This window comes from Engraulis encrasicolus, chromosome 22, assembly GCF_034702125.1.
Source record: "Engraulis encrasicolus isolate BLACKSEA-1 chromosome 22, IST_EnEncr_1.0, whole genome shotgun sequence".
In the NCBI taxonomy this organism is placed as follows: Eukaryota; Metazoa; Chordata; class Actinopteri; order Clupeiformes; family Engraulidae; genus Engraulis; species Engraulis encrasicolus.
The window spans coordinates 23,035,417-23,054,186 of record NC_085878.1 but is presented as its reverse complement, the minus strand read 5'-3'; the positions used below and the strand labels follow the sequence as shown (position 1 = coordinate 23,054,186).

The 18,770-nt window shown below is 45.8% G+C and overlaps 1 protein-coding gene across 2 annotated transcripts in view; it reads right to left on the bottom strand.

The window, feature by feature from the left end:
* The window catches only part of adamtsl3 (ADAMTS-like 3), a 182,801-nt gene that overhangs the window by 11,509 nt on the left and 152,522 nt on the right, over positions 1 to 18,770 (bottom strand). For both annotated transcript variants that reach the window (XM_063188098.1, XM_063188100.1), the window contains exons 20-24: positions 18,568 to 18,721; positions 15,265 to 16,327; positions 10,025 to 10,152; positions 8,867 to 8,995; positions 355 to 537 (exon numbers count right to left, since the gene is read on the bottom strand). In XM_063188098.1, coding sequence (XP_063044168.1) covers positions 355 to 537; positions 8,867 to 8,995; positions 10,025 to 10,152; positions 15,265 to 16,327; positions 18,568 to 18,721 — 1,657 coding nt within the window. The remainder of the gene's footprint in view (positions 1 to 354; positions 538 to 8,866; positions 8,996 to 10,024; positions 10,153 to 15,264; positions 16,328 to 18,567; positions 18,722 to 18,770) is intronic.

The window sequence follows — 18,770 nt, the reverse complement described above, 5'->3', positions numbered from 1 at the left end:
TTCAAAAAAATCTGTATAACGCTAGACAGAGTTTACCACCTCGCTACAGACTGCCGTCGCCTGAGCCCCAGCTTGGCTTGCAAGGCCGGGGTATTTCTTAACATGATGTGTCTCCTGATGCCAATATCAATACGCCACTCATGTGTTGGGCCGCAGGGCTGACACGGGTGGAAAATGAAGGAGCAAACCTCTGGCGCACAGGAGAGAACGCTAAATCACCGGCTCTACTGAGTGGATCGGAGCACCAGCTCCTGTGTTACTCCTGACAGGCTAAAACCTGCATGACATACGATGCATGACATACGCATGACATACGAAGGCCTCAAAGAAGAAGTGCACTTTCAGCCGACTCACCAGTCACATGGAGGTGGCTGGAGGCGGCCGATTTTCCAATGGGGTTGGCAGCAACACATGTATACGCCCCATAGTCCTGCAGTGTGATGTTGTGGAGAAGCAGAGAGCCGTTCGGAAGGAGCCGGGTGTTGCCACTCAAAGCACCCTCCTTCTTGTGCCAACTGACTGTTGGCTGAGGAACACCTGTGAGGGGGGGGGAAAGAGAGAGAGAGAGAGAGAGAGAGAGAGAGAGAGAGAGAGAGAGAGAGAGAGAGAGAGAGAGAGAGAGAGAGAGAGAGAGAGAGAGAGAGAGAGAGAGAACCAGGCCCAAGACACCCAAGTTTCAATCCCAAGCCTCAGGCATATTGGTCACAGCTAATGGGGAGGGAATGGTGCAGGGGAGGGTCTCACAAAAGAAGCTATTCATAGTACAGATCAATGCATGACTAAATATAACACGAAGCAGGCCCTGCTGCTTGCACAAACCAGTATAATGAATGCAAATTGCAAATGTCCACTCCATTTTTCTAATGTTCCTGCATCTCCAGGAATGAAATGCACATGTTCAGTTTAGTGCACCTTCCTCCCCGACACCACCCTGTAACTCCCAAAAATGGGAGGGGGTAGAAATGATTGTAACGGACGCTTAGGCATTGCCAAAAAAGTGGGGCACCCTATCATTTGTGGAAAAAGAGAGACATTGGGATAAATTATGGTCAGAGTGCTTAAGCGTTACACAGGGGTGCCTAAGGGCTTTCAGTTTTACCAATATGCCTCATTACTGAGCCTTGTTATGCTGGCCCAGATATAGAGGTGACACGTAGGCGTCACAGCCATGATGACAGCATCGCATTACACAGCTCAGGCAACTAGCCACTTTTCCATTCATGACTAACTATGTCTCCATCCACACATTTTTTATGAGCTCTTTTTGCATTGAACTGTTTTTTTTTCCCCAAATTTGTTTATTTGTTTTTTCTTCAAATAATAACAATACAAATGTGAAGGATAAACACAAAACCCTCACACTCACGCGCACACACAGATACACACAAAGAAATTAAATTAACCAGAAGTGAATAAATGAAAGGTACAAATAAACAATGGTACAGGTAGGAGTACGTATGTCATATTCTTACACCAGTCAGTTTGAACAGCAGTATTCTGTCAAGTTCGGTTCAAGATAGAGGCAGTGAATGTCCATGATGACCATATAGTATCTTCAAACACGTTTTCCTTTCAGTGAATAAGTGATTTTTTAATTGGCAAAATTTAAACTATGTTCTCAAGCCAACATTTCACACTCGGACTCATGCATTGAACTGTTCAATCAAATAATTGAAGAAAAAAAAAGAATTAAATCTTCAGAACTGAGTGGGGGATCAATTAACTATACTTGTTTAGATTTCCATTGTTTTGGCAAAAGCTTTGAGCCTACAGCTGTTTACAACTCCCTCCCCTTTCATTAAAGAAGGGAAATTTTCAACACAGTGAATGGAAATTTGTTAAAGCCAAAAAACAGAATGAAAATATATTTTGTCATTGTATAATGATTTTGATGTCCCCGACAGCCTTCTGAACATTAGCAAAAGGAAGTGTGAATAACAACTAATGGCCCTCTGCACCCATGGTTCATTTGCATTTTATGTGAATGAAGATGCTCACTCTCCACCTGTGGACATGAACACCACTGAAAGAAGTAATTTCATATTTCCCCCCCCTCTATAATGCAAGGTAATTTCCAGGATGTTGCATAACTGCAGGCAGTTCCTTCAGTGAGATAATTCTCCAAGTTTACAAAAAGTCTATATTGAAGACCACCACAATAGACAGTACAGTACTGTACAGTACAGTGCAGAGAGATGCCCAACAAACTGTCCAACATACAGGGTAACACATGCATCACACAACCTGAAAAGGGAATGGTACAACTTGTGTGACTGTAAATAGAATACAGTGGTTGAACAACTAATGGTCAGTGCACTGCTGCTATTGCTCTTTGTATGTCTTTGTATTATTATGTGTTCTGTTTTATATGATCTGCAAAGCGTCTTTAGGTGTCTAGAAAAGTGCTATACAAAACCTATGTATTATTATTACTATATAATAAATGCTTAATCAAATCATGAAACCATTCACCAGACTGAACTATTGTTAAGACTTCCAGAGACTAAATTGGACATAAACAAATCCCCCATGCACATATAAACATTAACGATGACAGGCGGTGCAAACACACTTGTGGTATGTAGTTTACAAGAATGAGCCGCTGGGAAAGGTTCCCTATCCACACTGCAATATGTGTGGTGCCCATTTGGTTGTATTCAAATACTGATTTTTTTTCCTGCAAAGAACAAACGTTTTATGCTTGCCACATAATTTCCTCCAAAAATAAATGGTTTGGTAGGACCTGCTTGTTCTCTTATTTCAGCATGCCTACACTCACTCACACACGTATGCCCTCCCGCGCGCAAGCATGCGCGCAAACACACACACACACACACACACACACACACACACACACACACACACACACACACACACACACACACACACACACACACACACACACACACACACACACACACACACACACACACAGACACTCGTGACACAGTGTGTGTCGCCTTTGTCAGTGCTTTTCTCAGGCTCTCTGTGCTGACCCCCCTGATGCGGATTAGATTTCCTCTCCGCAATCAAGATGATGAGATCTCGCTCAGCAGAACGGCCACGGCTCTTTAAGGAACCCATGTGTTGTTTGGGACTGTTTACATTTACGCACGCAAAAAATCCCCCTTTTTGCGAATTCACATCCTGCCCCCCCCACCACTTTGCCTCTGCATTGCATTCTGTCCGCCGACATTTGCTTGCATGCATGCATGTTGTGTGTGTGTGTGTGCAGAATGACCATGTGGGACTGAATAGACTGTGTGTGTGCGTGCGTGCGTGCGTGTGTGTGTGTGTGTGTGTGTGTGTGTGTGTGTGTGTGTGTGTGTGTGTGTGTGTGTGTGTGTGTGTGTGTGTGTGTGTGTGTGTGTGTGTGTGTGTGTGTGTGTGTGTGTGTGTGTGTGTGTGCGTGTGTGTGTGCGTGTCTGTGTGTGTGTGTGTGTGTGTGTGTGTGTGTGTGTGTGTGTGTGTGTGGTCCCTCGTCACCCCCATCCTGGCATTTGGATGCATGTTCTGCAATGTAGCAGAGGGGTGCCAGCTGTGCCACAGACAGACATGTCTCCACCACTGTGGAGCAGCTGGACAACTGTGTCTTGGTGAATGAAGGGCACTGTCAGGGCAGGGCATTGGCATCAGTAAATCTGTTCACATGCGAAAGCGGAAGGTGGACACATAACACAGTGCACAGATTGATGAAGATTTATTGTTGCGTGGCTGGTTGAATTTCACCCTCATAGCTGTCACTGACTGTTGATAATGAATAAGTCACATGCAGTGACTATGTATGAACTGTATGTGACTATGTTGATCAGTTCGTCTGTGGTAAACTTCTATGCTTTTTGGAGGGTTCGTAGGTGATGTAGGTTTTTTATCTTCAGTTACTATCCACAACAGGACCTTCTTACAGAGATACCCGTCTTTGAGAGGCTTACACTGTTTTGCTCTGCCTCAAGCAGGAAAGGCAAGAAGGGATTCTCTGACCCCGAACCACCCCACCTCATTTGTTACCAGCTGCATCTCTCATCTCTCTATCAGTGTGATGCAGCTGGACAACTGTGTTCAGGCTTTAATGAGGGAGGGACAGTGTCTGCTTACAAAGATCCCATTCTCACAGGAAGACACTCAGCATTTTTTTTGCTTTTTCTTCAACAGGGAACGTTAGGGGGGTCTATTATTTCATTGTAAGACAGACCCTATTCCTAGCCTCCTCTCTTCTCGAAGAGAATGGAGAAATTAAGGAAAGAGGGGGTATTATTTTCTCACAACACCGAATCCACTTCACTTATTGAGGAAAGTTAGCCAAGGAGAGTGGTGCTTTTATTGTACATTGACTCCCCACCCCACTCCACTCATCATCCCACTCCTCCACACCCTGTTTGTGCTCTCCTTCAGAAGGTCTCAGTCCTCTCCTCACTCATCTCTTCAAATCATCTGGTGATGAAAAGGGGCTTTGTGCCAATGCAGTGCTCGCTGGGGGCAGCAAACTCCCTCCAGCTCTACAGTACCTCGCCTCCCTCACCACCCAGCCAAGTGGGCAGTAGGGCAACTGCAGGCAGTAGTGGCACTGGGACACACAGACACATGCTCGCACGTATGCACGCACACACACACACGGACACACACACACCTCCCTCACCACCCAGCCAAGAAGGCAGTAAGGCAAGAGCGGGCAGTAGTGGCACTGGGATACACAGACACACACAGACACACACAGACACACTTTCACATACGGTACATACACCACCACCACAACTGCCAGTGTCTGCCAACTTTATAAGGGCTGTGGGTGCTAGCGCTAGTGAGGCCATAGTGTTGTTGGTCAGGTGAAACCTACTCTTTTTACATCTTCATTCACATCCCTCTTCACCTTCCTTCCTATCCCTAAAAATCCCCTTTTCGCTTGTTGACTTTAAGTTCATGTGACCTCCATGAGAGAGTGGGAGTACTCTTACAGCACCGACACACTTGGGGGAGGTGAAGAGGCGATAAATAATTGCATAATTGCAATTCAAAAAAAGGGCAGTAAGGGTACCTTCCAAAAGCTGTCACTAAACATCATGGTTTGATTGAAATTAGTAGGGGCTCTAAGCCGAGAAATCGTTATGCGCTGGATAGAAGCATATAATTCGGTACACGTGTTCCTTGACTGATTTGAAGACATCCTAGAAGGGGTGCCCCTTGAAAAAAAAATGTCTACCATGTCATATACAATATGTCATGTTGGTAACGCATTACATTGTTATTACATGACATTATACTTAGCTGACAATGTTAATATAGTCCTCAGAAGAGATGAAGCAAGGGTAGCCTGCTAGACCAGATTGATAAAACTACAAAATGTACATAGTGTGAAAGTATGGGTGAGTCTGTGCTTACGTGCTTGACAGCATGTAATATTGTGATCGATTTGAGAAGATTCTTGGTCTGAATTAAAATGAGCATTGCCAACACTAAAACTACGGTTTTAGTGTTCTAGACTGCTGCTAATGCTCGATTTGAATGGGATAGTGTCAGTGCAAGATGCCCTAGGTAGCAGGTTCTCCATCCTCTAATTTCCATAACAGATATACGTATTTTATTTGTATGAGAGAGGGTAAAGGACAGGACCTTTCCATATGTATGAAGAACCCCATAAGATCATCTAATTCTATATTTTTACAAGTGCATATTGTGAGAGCATTTCAGTCATCTTTAGAATGGCATTACAGATTACTCAATATAGGGCTACCTGTAGGCCACAGTATGGCTTCAGTTCAAATTAAATGGGAATGATTTCTTAGTGTGTGTTGAGTAAGAAGACAGAGATAAAAAAAAAAAAAAAATTGCAGACAAGTCCTCACCTAGTACTTGTGTCAAAAGTTGTATTAGTTAGCTCAGTAATCATTGAGTACTTAAACTGCTAGCAAAACTGACAGCTGATGGACAACATGTACTGTAGGTCTTTTGCCACCCTTACCCATAGGAGAAATATCTATATAGAACAACACTTCTCATATGGTATATACTATGAAAGTAAATCTTTACCTGGACTCATTTTCTTGATATGCAAGGCACATAAATAGTCTGGGCGGAAGGATAGTCGATCATACCCCGCCCCCCCCAAACAAAATGCCACAAGACTTTTTTTAACCTTCAAGATTTTGAGTGGTAACAGTAACATAACTCATTCCCACTACACCTTTTTGCATAATATTGTACATGTCCTCAGAATGCTCTACATTCTCAAACCTTTTGTGTGAAGTACCCCCTGAGAAAATATTGAGCTCTCCGAGTACCACCTTGACAACCAACATTAGAATATCGCTGTAAAGGCCTTCCATATTCACTTTTGCCAGTCAGTACAGGAGATAATGGCATTCCAAGTACCACCAGAGAAGTACCACCAGTGGTACGCGTACCACAGTTTGAGCACCACCGCTCTACATGTTTCAGTTCTATAGTTGTACTGTACAGTACAGTGCAGTGCAGTGGAGTGCAGTACAGTACAGTAGCATACAGAATGGTGCAGTATAATAAAGTACAGTAGAGTATAGTACAGTACAGTACAGTACAGTAGCATACAGTACGGTGCAGTACAGTACAGTAGCATACAGTACGGTGCAGTATAGTACAGTACAGTAGCATACAGTACGGTGCAGTACAGTAAAGTAAAGTACAGTACAGTACAGTAGCATAAAGTACGGTGGAGTCTAGTTAAGTACAGTACAGTAGCATACAGTACGGTGCAGTCTAGTACAGTACAGTACAGTACAGTGCAGTACAGTACAGTAGCATACTGCACGGTGCAGTAGAGTACAGTACGGTATATCACATTACAGTACAGTACAGTACAGTACAGTATAGTAGAGTACAGTACAGTGCAATACAGTAGAGTACAGTATAGTCTTATAGACGTTAGCCCTCCAAAGCCAATAGGATTTCCACATGCTGTTGTTTTAAGTTTTTGAAAGACTATTTTAGTAGCCTATGTGAGAGAGGGAAGGCAGGCAGACATGTTTTAAACAAAGGACCACACCCACAAATAAAAAATAACGAGCAAACAATAAATTAAGATTAAAGCCAAAAGTAGATGGAAAAACAGACATGTTACCATTTTGCTCTTTTAAAACAAAGTACCTGTCAATATACTGTATGGATGGTGTATTGCATATTGATTATTCATAATTTCCTAAGCATAAATGCCCTTATCACTCCATTGTACACTTAGGACTGCGATATACATATCTGAACATTAATCAGCATACATTTGTCATTTGACAGCTGTCACTGACACTTGATAATATGTACATGTATTATTGACTATATATATTTCAGTTGGACTCCTAGGGTTAAATCATTGAGGGGGTCCTAAGGAAGTAGTAGTAGTTTGTGTGTGTGCGAGCATGTGTAAGTGGGATTAAAATTATTGTTTGCCATCTTTATCTGAAGAGCAGACTGAGTGTCTGAACCTGCTAATGCTAGCATGTTAACATTGGGACAGTTATGTGTGGCCCAGTTCAAAGGTTTATCTCTTCTCCCCTAAATGTTCTAACCGCAATTTTCTTTTTGGATGTTATAGATATGACCCACTGCAAATTTTTAAAACTCTTAATGAATGTTGGCTCAATAGCTAAATGCCCAGAAATGAGCTCTCAATTGTAGAGTGATCTCATTCTGACCATGGTTTTTATGATTTTCCTGTTTTTGAATCTAAATAAGACATATATAACATTGTTTTTATGGTAAGTTTTGCACATATTTTCAAAGTTCAGTTTGAATACATCACACACAAATAGGTGGATTGGCCCATAACACCATTATGTCCAGGCAGTACAGCATTTTACTACTATTGGCTGTTTTTGGGCAGCCATCTTGGATTTACCCCATAAAAATGACCTTAATGACATTGAAATTTGGGGCACCCCTTCTGAAATGATGGAGAACACCCTAAGGAAGGTCTACACCGATTTTGGTGCTTCTATCCAGCGCGTAACGATTAGGCCCTTTTTGGACGCTAAGAGACCCAGCTAAATGACATTTTTGTTTTCAGCCCAACTCCCGTGAATTTGTTTTTTTTACATGTTACAGGATACATAAATCCTCTGCAAGACCAATAACAACCCGCAAGGTATGTTGACTTCACAGACAATTTCTCTCCAATTACCTGGAACCTTTTTCATTTCCTTGCTAAAGCTGCAGATAGGATCCATTAAACCCACAATATGTAAATATTCACCATGTGTTAGTGAAGGGAAACTGAATATTTCATCTGTGACAAGAATTCAATTCATTTGTGGTATTCAGAAAGTATTCATGGATTGCGAATCCATGATTGCTCCCTTTGACAGGAAAAAGACTAAAATAAGCTCGAGCAGGAATGGACTGGGACCAAAAAGCAGCCCTGGCATTTTTTTTGGCATAGGCCAGTCCCTCACACAGCCCCCTGCTTTTCGAAAATATTATGGTTAGCTCAGCCCACTGTCTACACTACAAAAGGACCAATGTGCAGCCCCATCTAAATGGTTGGTCGATCTCAACAGCAAAACAACAGCATTCGCCCCTGTGAACCATCGGCCCACCGGTAAAATGCCCTGTATGCCAGATTACCAGTCCAGCCCTGAGCTCCAGCCTTATTTTTTTCTACTAAATCAACACTCGTGTGCTTAACTACATTCTGCCTTAGAGAATTGAAACCATTTCTCCATTTCTAGAAAAAATCTTTTGCCGTGCAAGAATCCACATCACAGCACAACTTACAATATATCGGTCTTTATGAGGCAAATTTCAGTGCATTTCAAGCTGCTGACGCGCAACTGCACATTTCAGTCTCTGGGGTTGTTGGTTGGGCTGTAGTGCAGTAAATCAGTAGATTGTACATGCTACTAACCTGTGACTGGGCAGTCCAGAGTGAGATTGGCACCCAGACGCAGCCGGATCCAGCCTCCCACCACGGCAGTCAGGGCAGCACTGCCCAGGTCAGACACGTTCCTCCAGGATAGGGTGATCTTGGGGTACTCTAAGAGATCCAAACAGATCATGATTAGGAAACAGCTTCAGTGAATTACAGTCCAGTAATGAGGTAAAATAAGTAATTTCTACACACTCATCCATGGATGTAGTTGCAGTAACAAGGCATGTCACTCAATAATTGTCAAAATAGTGTACCATGTACCAAAGAAAATAACCCTAATGGACAGTGTGACCAAAGTGTACAGTAAGGTGCTGAATTAATGAAGAGCCTTTTGCACTCTCATGAGGGACACAGGGAAAGTGCAGGCTTTCCAGACAGCTTGATTCAAACAGAATCAATGCACAAGGTAAACAAGATACTTAGTCTGATATGGCACAAGTCACAGGATACAGGAGGACGGAAATGGGTTGTTAATATTCCTGGCAGGTTATTTGTTAACACATTCTTGATGACCATGTCTGGAATTACTTTCCCCAGGAGTATGAAAAAGATGACAATCTATGGTCCTACTCGTAGAGCTGATGCCAGCCGTTTGCAGCAGTAGCAGAAGCTTCTGGAGCTAAGTAATAACAAACCTGCCATGTGACTGTTAAACACTTCAGATGTTTCAGATAAATGATGGCCAACAGGTAACATGCAGCCGCACTGGTCTACTGTAAGGTGAGTGTATGTATCAGGCTTGCAGGCCCTTCAAAAGCCCTGAGGGTGGACACAGTGTGCATATCTAAACGGTGAGTGTGTATGTGTCATGCACTCACTTGAAATCACGATTTGTTTTGCAGTCACTGAAGATGCTTAAGAGTGTGGACGAGGGGGACAAAGGAGAGGAGTTATACATGGGGTCGACAAGAGTGGAGGAGCAGAGAGGAGAGAAGGAGGAGGAGGAGGAGGAGGAGGAGGAGGATGAGAAGAAGAGGATGGGGAAGACAAGGAGGAGTAAGAGGTAGTACAGAGCTGACAGAAAGGTGAATAGTGTAAGAACTGAGAGGAGAGAGGGAAGAGGAGGATGAGTGGTTGAGGATGAGCAGGAAGGAGGAATGACGAAGTAGTAGAGAAGAAAGGGGAAAAACTCACCAGCAAGCTGTAGCAGGGAGCTCTCTGAATCTGAGCCCAGCTGGTTGGTGGCTATGCAGCGATAAAGACCCACATCCTCCAGGCCCGGCTTATAGATGTGAAGACCCTCAGCATCCTGCCAAAGGACCCTGAGGATAGAGAGAGAGAGAGAGAGAGAGAGAGAGAGAGAGAGAGAGAGAGAGAGAGAGAGAGAGAGAGAGAGAGAGAGAGCGAGAGAGAGAGGGGGGGGGGGCACAGAGAGACAGAGAGACACTGCTCAGGCTGTACCATTGTGGAGAGTCCTCAAGAACACAACAACACACATTTGAGCCATACACACCCACGCAACATTAAACAATTATTGGACAAATGTGCTAACAACGGGTGAGTGGCACGGCAAGAATATGACCCCATTCAAGAGGCCTTGGTTAGTGTAGGTGAAATATCTCTCTCTCTCTCTCTCTCTCTCTCTCTCTCTCATATACACACAAACACCAATAAACGAAACTCACACACCAAGGGACCTTTCGTTCTCAACTTTGCTTTGATAACGCTTTTGAAAGACGCAGAGAAAACAATCCATTCTAATCTCACCTGGCATTCCAGAATCAGAGGCAGACGAGCTGATAAAATATTGAACTGAATTTCTTGGACATCAATCAGGGGGCTAGCCTGACCCCTCCACGAAAAAAAAAAATCCAGTCTATTTTAAGGCTTCCTTACTTCGCTACCCTAATTTCAGAGACCCATCAGGTGGGCTTCCATTCACCCAACCAGTCCTGTGAGAGAGAGGTACTTTTGGAGGAGGAGGGAAAAGAGCAGAGAAGAGAAAGAGGGAGGGAGGTGTTTATGTTGGTGATTAGAGAGTATTTATTATGTTGGGGCTATTGTGCGTGTCTGGGCCTACCCCCTGGGAGCGAATCTGAGCCGCCAAGCTGTAAGTGAGCCTCCAGACACCAAGAGAAGGGAGGAAGGGGAGCAGGCGGAGCCCCAGAGTTCCTCTCCTGAGTCTGGAAGAGTTTTTCAGGACGGCAGGGAGCCGTGTCTGAGTACCACGGCTCTATTAAAACAGACAGCCAGTCTGCAGCGTTGAATGAGAAGCACCAGAAGAAGACCCATCCACCCCCTCCTTTTCTCCCACTTCCTCTGCTCATCTCGGGGACAGTGTTGAGGCTGAGCAGGTGACCGAGTTGTGATTGCTTCAGCAGCACAGTGTTTTTTACCTTGGCTGACTACTAGTGCAATTCTGCTGGAGCTGAGCAATTCCGATAAAGCAGCAACAACAGCAACAAATCAACAACAAGACAGCGGTTTTCTGTCCCTCCCATTGTTAAGGAAGAAGTGATGAGAATGAAACTCTATGCAGAAGTGAGATGAGTGTGTGTGTGTGTGTGTGTGTGTGTGTGTGTGTGTGTGTGTGTGTGTGTGTGTGTGTGTGTGTGTGTGTGTGTGAGTGTGAGTGTGAGTGTGAGAGAGAGAGAGAGAGAGAGAGAGAGAGAGAGAGAGAGAGAGAGAGAGAGAGAGAGAGATTCCTGCTAAATGCGTATAGTGCTTTATGGCCCTCTGGGGTGCCGTAGGGGCCGCTGTCCCGCTCCCACACAGGCCTCTCGGAGAGGTAGTGAGAGCACGTGGAAACATGTATGGGACACCTCTGATATACACCTCATCAAGGACCTGCTCTCTTCAAAACACTTCCCTTCACCCAGCACTTGAAAATGTACTGCCAAACTGAGTGAATGTAAGAGGGTCAAGTCCAACTGATTCAGACGAGAGTGAAATGAAAAAGTAAAGGCAAACGAACGTAATGTCTACAGTATGAGGGGCGTTACTCTAAATACAGCACTAAGTATACATTTTTGCAGTATAGATATAGCTATAAACTACAAAGTAGCATATGACCTGAAAAATCAAACACAAAACAACGTCTTCATATAATAACATGATCCCAAACAGGCTTCGCTTTCATACGTGTGGTCCCTGTGTTGTCCCTGATTGCCTGAAACTGCTCATGAAGCGAATCCGCTCCGTTCTCATGGCACAGTCCTAGAGCAAGAGGAGCAACGAGGAGAAACTTCACGCTGCTCCAGAGTCTGTGAATGTCAATTCAGACTGAGGAGAGAAGGCTTTCTCGTATCTCAGTCGGCCAAAAAGCAAACACTGACATAGTAAAAGCAGAGGCGTAGACAGATCTGCATCCATGCACTCAGCAGGGCTCCGAGAGGGGGGGCGAGGAGCTAGATTCAGAGAGAGTTACCCCAGTGAAAGGTCACCGGTCTGGGCTTCTGTACAGACAAACGACCCCAACAATCCCTTCCCTACCCTCCTTCTCCCCTCCTCCAGTCTCCTCCCCTTCCTCTCTCTGCATCCTCACACTCCCACTGCCTGCTGCACTGCCTTTCACCTCATCAGGAGAGATGCAAGGGAGCGTCCATGTGGACAAAGTGCTGACATGCTGCCCTGCACTCCTCATTTTTGAAGTTCACAGTTGGACCAGCAGAAAATAAATTCAATTATTTAAATCAGAATAAAGAATCTGGTTCTTAAACACTTTTAGAATACTATAAATACTTATCTCAATATGAAGGCAGAAAAAACCCAAACCTAGAGCTGGTTAGGCTGCACAGATCTCTAAGCATCACCCCTAATGCTAGCGCTGGTTAGGCCCAGATCTCTAAGCATCACCCCTAATGCTAGCGCTGGTTAGGCCCAGATCTCTAAGCATCACCCCTAATGCTAGCGCAGGTTAGGCTGTACACCAGCAGCAGCTGAGCAGCTGTCAGCAGCATTGCCAACCTCATGTGGTGCCCACATGGCTGCTAATGGGCTGAGGCCACAGAGGGCCTGCGTGGGGCGGCACGGCACAGAGCAGAGTGGAGCAGAGCAGGAGAGAGGTGCAGCAGAGCAGGAGACTCCTTCTCTTCTCTTCTCTTCTCTTCTCTTCTCTTCTCTTCTCTTCTCTTCTCTTCTCTTCTCTTCTCTTCTCTTCTCTTCTCTTCTCTTCTCTTCTCTTCTTCTCTTCTCTTCTGTGGTGCTAGCTGCATTTGACAGGTCCAAGATGACCCTGATTACGAGCAGAAACTTCTTGAGGGTGCAGCCGGTCGGAGCCTGTCTGGTTCACCCTACCCTCTCCAGCTGCCACTGAACATTAGCCCAGACACTGCCAGCGTGGGGGGAACGAGGCTTGTCCAGAGACGGAAAAAAGGAAACAGAAGGGAAAGAAAAAAGAGCCCTGTCCATTTTTAGGCCCATCAATCAGAGCGGAATGACTGGCAGAACCTTAAGCGATAGGATTATCAGTTCCATATGTGATGCTCTGCTGACATGGTAATGAGGTAAAAAGGATGCCCTGGCTTCCATGGGGGTGGGAATGAGGCAATGTGAGGATATTAATCATTGCGCTCGTACAGCAGCCCAGTGAGATGCAGTTCTCCAAAGCAAGTTGTGTGGTCTGCCACTCTGTTTCTCACAGACACACAGAAGCTCTAGTTCAGACAAAGAGAAAGCAAAACAGGCCAGGCAACAGTACAAACCAGACCCTACTGGGTCACCCTAGTGGTTTCACTACTCCTCGTCTGAAGCAGGAAAAAAAAACCCTGGGGAGGATGACTGTTGACAGATCTTGGGTACTTCAAAACCACTGCGCTGCAGCCGCCCAGTCCTCTGCTATGAGTTTGCCTCGTACCTCCACAGGATAAGCAGGGGCTGTGTTAATTAGCCACAGCAGATGACAGACCGAGCAAGCAAGTGGATAGAGCCCGATGGGTAAAGGTCAGGTAGACAGGCAGGCTGTGCAAAAGCCTCCCTCGTCTGAATGCGACAAGATTTTGAAAGGCTAGTGTTGCAGACAGACAGTCAAATGGAATCAAACACAACTGGGTTAACTCTCTTGCCTCCTCGTGTTAGCAAGTGAGGCTTTTCTGGATTTAAATCCAGATGCACCCAGCGAGAAGGCAGATGGAGACCACGCTACAAACAGAATCACCGCATCCAAACCTGACAATCTGTGTTCGCCAGGGCGCCAGGGCTGGTCAACAACAGTGTAAACAACTGATGCACAACATTTGTATTCACCTCGACCCGGAACTGACTTGCAAGGTCCAGACAGAGCAGTAACAAAAAAGCTCACTCTGATTACCCCTTCCAAACAGCATAAAACAAAAGGCTCCATTTTAAAATTAAGGTACTACTCACACAACTCTCACAACGCGTAAATGCGTTACATGGCCTAGAGGTGCTAGTGGAATCTAAAATTCACAGCCACCACTGTAGTTTTAGGCATGGGTGATATAAGAGCAAATACTGTTAGGCGAGGAGTCTTTCTCCTGGCAGTGCTGTGGAACCCCTAGTATGCCATTGGGGTGCTGATGGATCTGTGCTAACATGAGGCCTGCAGAGTGTTCACCTCTGGCACATACCGTGGCCGGAAAGTGTGGAGACAGTGTTTGGTGACCGTCTGGTTCGTCGGCCATGAGCCAGTGGAATTCCAATGTGACTTTCGGTTTTCGTTGCCACTGACAAGAGCAATTTATCACCATTCAATAAGTGAGGGGAAAGAAAGAAATAAGGAAAATACACATCAATTCAAGAACAAGTCCACAACTGTCAGCACTTCATAAAACTGTATTGAGTCCATGTACTGCTTGGTTACTATTGTGTGTGTGTGTGTGTGTGTGTGTGTGTGTGTGTGTGTGTGTGTGTGTGTGTGTGTGTGTGTGTGTGTGTGTGTGTGTGTGTGTGTGTGTGTGTGTGTGTGTGTGTGTGTGTGTGTGTGTGTGTGTGTACTACACCAATCTACCTTTGTGAGGCCACTGCTATTGGAGCACACCCACATGCTGGGGCCCTTCGCTCCATGTGGGGCCCAAATCCTGGACCCCAAGTTTTGACCCCTTTTGTTGGGATAAATTTGATGCTACTGGTAAAACATATTTCCTTACTGGCAGGTTAGGGTTAGGGATTGTTTTGGTTTGGTACAGTTTAGCATTCTTTTGTAAGGGTTACTATTAATGGAAGTCAATGGGAGGATCCCACAAAGTGGGGCTGTGTGTGTGTGTGTGTGTGTGTGTGTGTGTGTGTGTGTGTGTGTGTGTGTGTGTGTGTGTGTGTGTGTGTGTGTGTGCGTGTTTGAGAGAGAGAGAGAGAGAGAGAGAGAGAGAGAGAGAGAGAGAGAGAGAGAGAGAGAGACAGAGAGACAGAGAGACAGAGAGTCCGTCAGTGTGTGGGACTCCTATCTCTCTCTATACTGCAGTGTGTGGGACTCCTACCTCTCTCTATACTGCAGTGGTGCCCCATCCTTGGTCCAGGTCACGGTGGGCTGAGGCGTCCCATGGGCAGGGCAGAGCAGTGACAGGCTGCGTGTGGCGTTGGTCAAGTAGGCCACTCTGCCCACGTGGACCTTCAGGTCCCTGTGGAAGCTCATGAGAGGGCCGTGGTGCTCGTGCCGCGTAATGGCGGCCTTCCTGGGACTCTTACGCTCTTTATCCGGCGCACGCTCTGAGGAATTAGCCATCTTGTCCTGCTGCTTGTTCCTGGTGTTTGATCCTGCCTCTCTTGTTGAGCTTTCCCCCTTTTCCACCGGGCTCTCTAACACCACTAACTTGTGCTGAGTGCCCAGTCTGTCTATTGTCCTGGCAGTGCTGCTGTCTTCTAGACTGGTGACGTTTCTGGTCAGCTCTCCAGAGTGTGCTGGTAGCAAGCTAAAGGCTCCATGGACCACGCTGGCTTCAAGTCGTCTGTCTGGAATCTGCTGCACAACAGTCCCCTGGTTTCCCGTGGAGATCCGCACAGCATTGCTGTTGAGGGTTCGCAGTGACCCGGTCGTACTCTGCGACCCAGTACCCTCGGGCACATAGAACTCACTCCGCTGTTTCCAATCCGGAAACAGATAGTCGTGATGCACACACCGAGGCATCCACCAGTTGTCTCCGAGTGCGGCTACTGGGTCGTCGCCGTCCCCCTGCAAGAAGCCCTTGCCCTCCGGGTGCTCCAGGATCCGGTTATCGCTGCCGATAAGCTGTAGGATGAATCGTGCTGTGGCGGTGTAGGCCACACAGCGGTACACGCCAATGTCGCTGGGCTCTAAGTTATAGATACGCAGGGCGCCGGATTTGGTGATACCCACACGCTTGGAGGTGGGCAGCTCCTTGCCGTCCTTCAGCCAGCGGATCAGGGACTTACTGGGGTAGTGGCGCACAGGGCACTTGATGACCACCGAGGTCTTGGGCAGGAGGTAGGCGCGCCCGCCCACGGTGAAGTGGAGACGCTTCTCAGGGCGCGTCTGGATGTAGGTCCGGGGGTTGCTGAGGATCTGAGGACAGGTCTTCACTTCTGGAAAACAGACAAACCAATTTCTACTTAGAAAATAATGTTAAACTTGGTAATGCCCCTTTCATAGTTCATACCCTCCCACACTTTCCCATAACCCTCCATACTCTCTGTACCCTTCTTATCCCTATAATATTACTGTGCAGTAGATCGTCATCTAATAAGAACTAGAGGTATGTTGGTCAGTGCGCTGAGGAAGCAATCAGTGTAAACTAAAGGACAGGGCAGGTACTCTTCGGTTCAATAGGATATGACATGAGTATGGCTTGTTTTATAGCCATGTGGTGCTTTATCTCCTTGTAATGATCTTGTGTAAATTACCCTCATACCTACTGCTGCCCTGGCAAATGCCCTGCCCTCATTAAAAACAAAAAACACGAGCAAGCCGGTGTGCTAAAAATCGAACATGCCTCCACTCATGCCTGAACTCCTGGAATGTGAAGACATGAGGGGATGCACGGTGCTGACAGGAGGATGGATGCAGAGTGAGTTTGCTGTTCCAGCAGTAACACACATGCTCTGCAAACACTCAGCAAACGGCAGGGTTCAGGCTGAGGCTGCCGATGATTCAACATTCCAACATTAATTAAGATCAGATATACTTTTCTATCTTTAAAAACATGCACACACAGACACACAAAAGGCCAAGGGCACTTTTAAAACAAACCCTCCCAGCTACACCGTTTCATGTCTGCCTGTGTAGTATGGTTAACATGGCTGGCTTTTGAAAGCAGACTCGATTTCAAGCCCAGTTAAGACAAGAAAAGTGATACATAATGATGAGAGACATAAACATGAAAACATAAAGAAAACGCAAACCAAATAAAAATGTACACGACCCTGCACGGCTGGAAGTGGCCTTGCACAACTGGGGTTTCTTTTTAGCACTGCCAAGTCCTATTTAGATATTTCACTGTGATAAATTGCAGGCTTCTCACTCTGAGCATTAATATTTTGAGCCAGCTGAGAAACATGGGAACTTTTATTTTGTACATAGTAGCATTGCACTGCAATGCCCCCGTGTAGTACAAATCAACAGCTATAACAAACAGAGAAAAAATATCAGTAATAACCGATAAAAAACACACTAACAGCAATTCACAAACATGTAAAGAGACCTTGGATGTATTGAGCATTCCATAGTAGTTGGGCTAGCACAACATGGACAAATCCATCCATGAAACAAGTGGTGCTGGGCACAGCAAACCATCTCAGCACCTAGATAAGCTATTCAGTGACCGTAGCCTCATATTGCACATCGTTTAGCCAGTGAAACACTTTAATATTCATTGCAAAAACTTTGGTACCATAGTACTACAGTACACTACAACATCATTACACAGTCTTTAGTAATACATTACGCCTCAGTCATTGCCGTTCCAGTAACAATGTATCACAGGGACATTTAGTTGTCCCTACTTTTTTCCTGACATTTTGATCCACTTGAGAAAAGAAATATGCTGTAGAGATAGACAGATAAATGGATAACCACGAACGCATGCACACACACACACACACACACACACACACACACACACACACACACACACACACACACACACACACACACACACACACACACACACACACACACACACACACACACACACACACACACACACACACAAACACACACACCTGGGCGGCAGAGTGAAAATGAAAGAATTCATATTTTCCTCGTATCACAGAGTATCTCCTGGTGATGAAAGATGAGTGCATTGGAAATGGAAGGCAGCCACCTGTCCCAGCTGCTGCTCCATCCAGAGGTGCTGCAATCAGCCACTAATCTCATGTCATCCCCCGGCCATGGCCCTGAGTCAAGCAGGGGAGTACAGCTCCGTCTCCCCCTCCACTTACACACAAACACACTTATACTGTATGTTGTTCCCTGGTGGAGACCGGATGCCATATGGACAGACAAGGAGCAAGCCAGAAAGACATACAGATGTACAGACAGGCAGACAGACAGATAGACTGACAGAAGAGCAGTACACATACAGACAGTCAGAGAGGCCAAGACATATGGGCAGACAGAAATATGGACAGAAGGGAAGACAGACATACGAGGACATAGAGACAGTCTAACCCAAGATTTAAAAAAACTGATTGAAAGACGCTGAAGAAGGCTTAGGCCGAAACGTCTGTCTGTCATGCTAACCCACTAAATTAGACTACAAGAATTATACCAGAGAGTATTTTTCACTAAATAAAAAAGATAGAAAGAAATGCAGTGGGCAGCTCACTTTTGCAGGGTCCCATGCGGCAGCTCCTGGTGAGTGGAGGGAGGGTCATACCCCTGCAGGCCACTGCACTCAGCGTCACCTGCTGGCCAGACGGGGTCTGCCTCCGACACACAGCCTGCCGCCGCTGCACCCCTGTGCCACACGTCACCGAGCACTGGAAGGAAGGAAGAACACACACATGCATAAGCACACACAAACACATA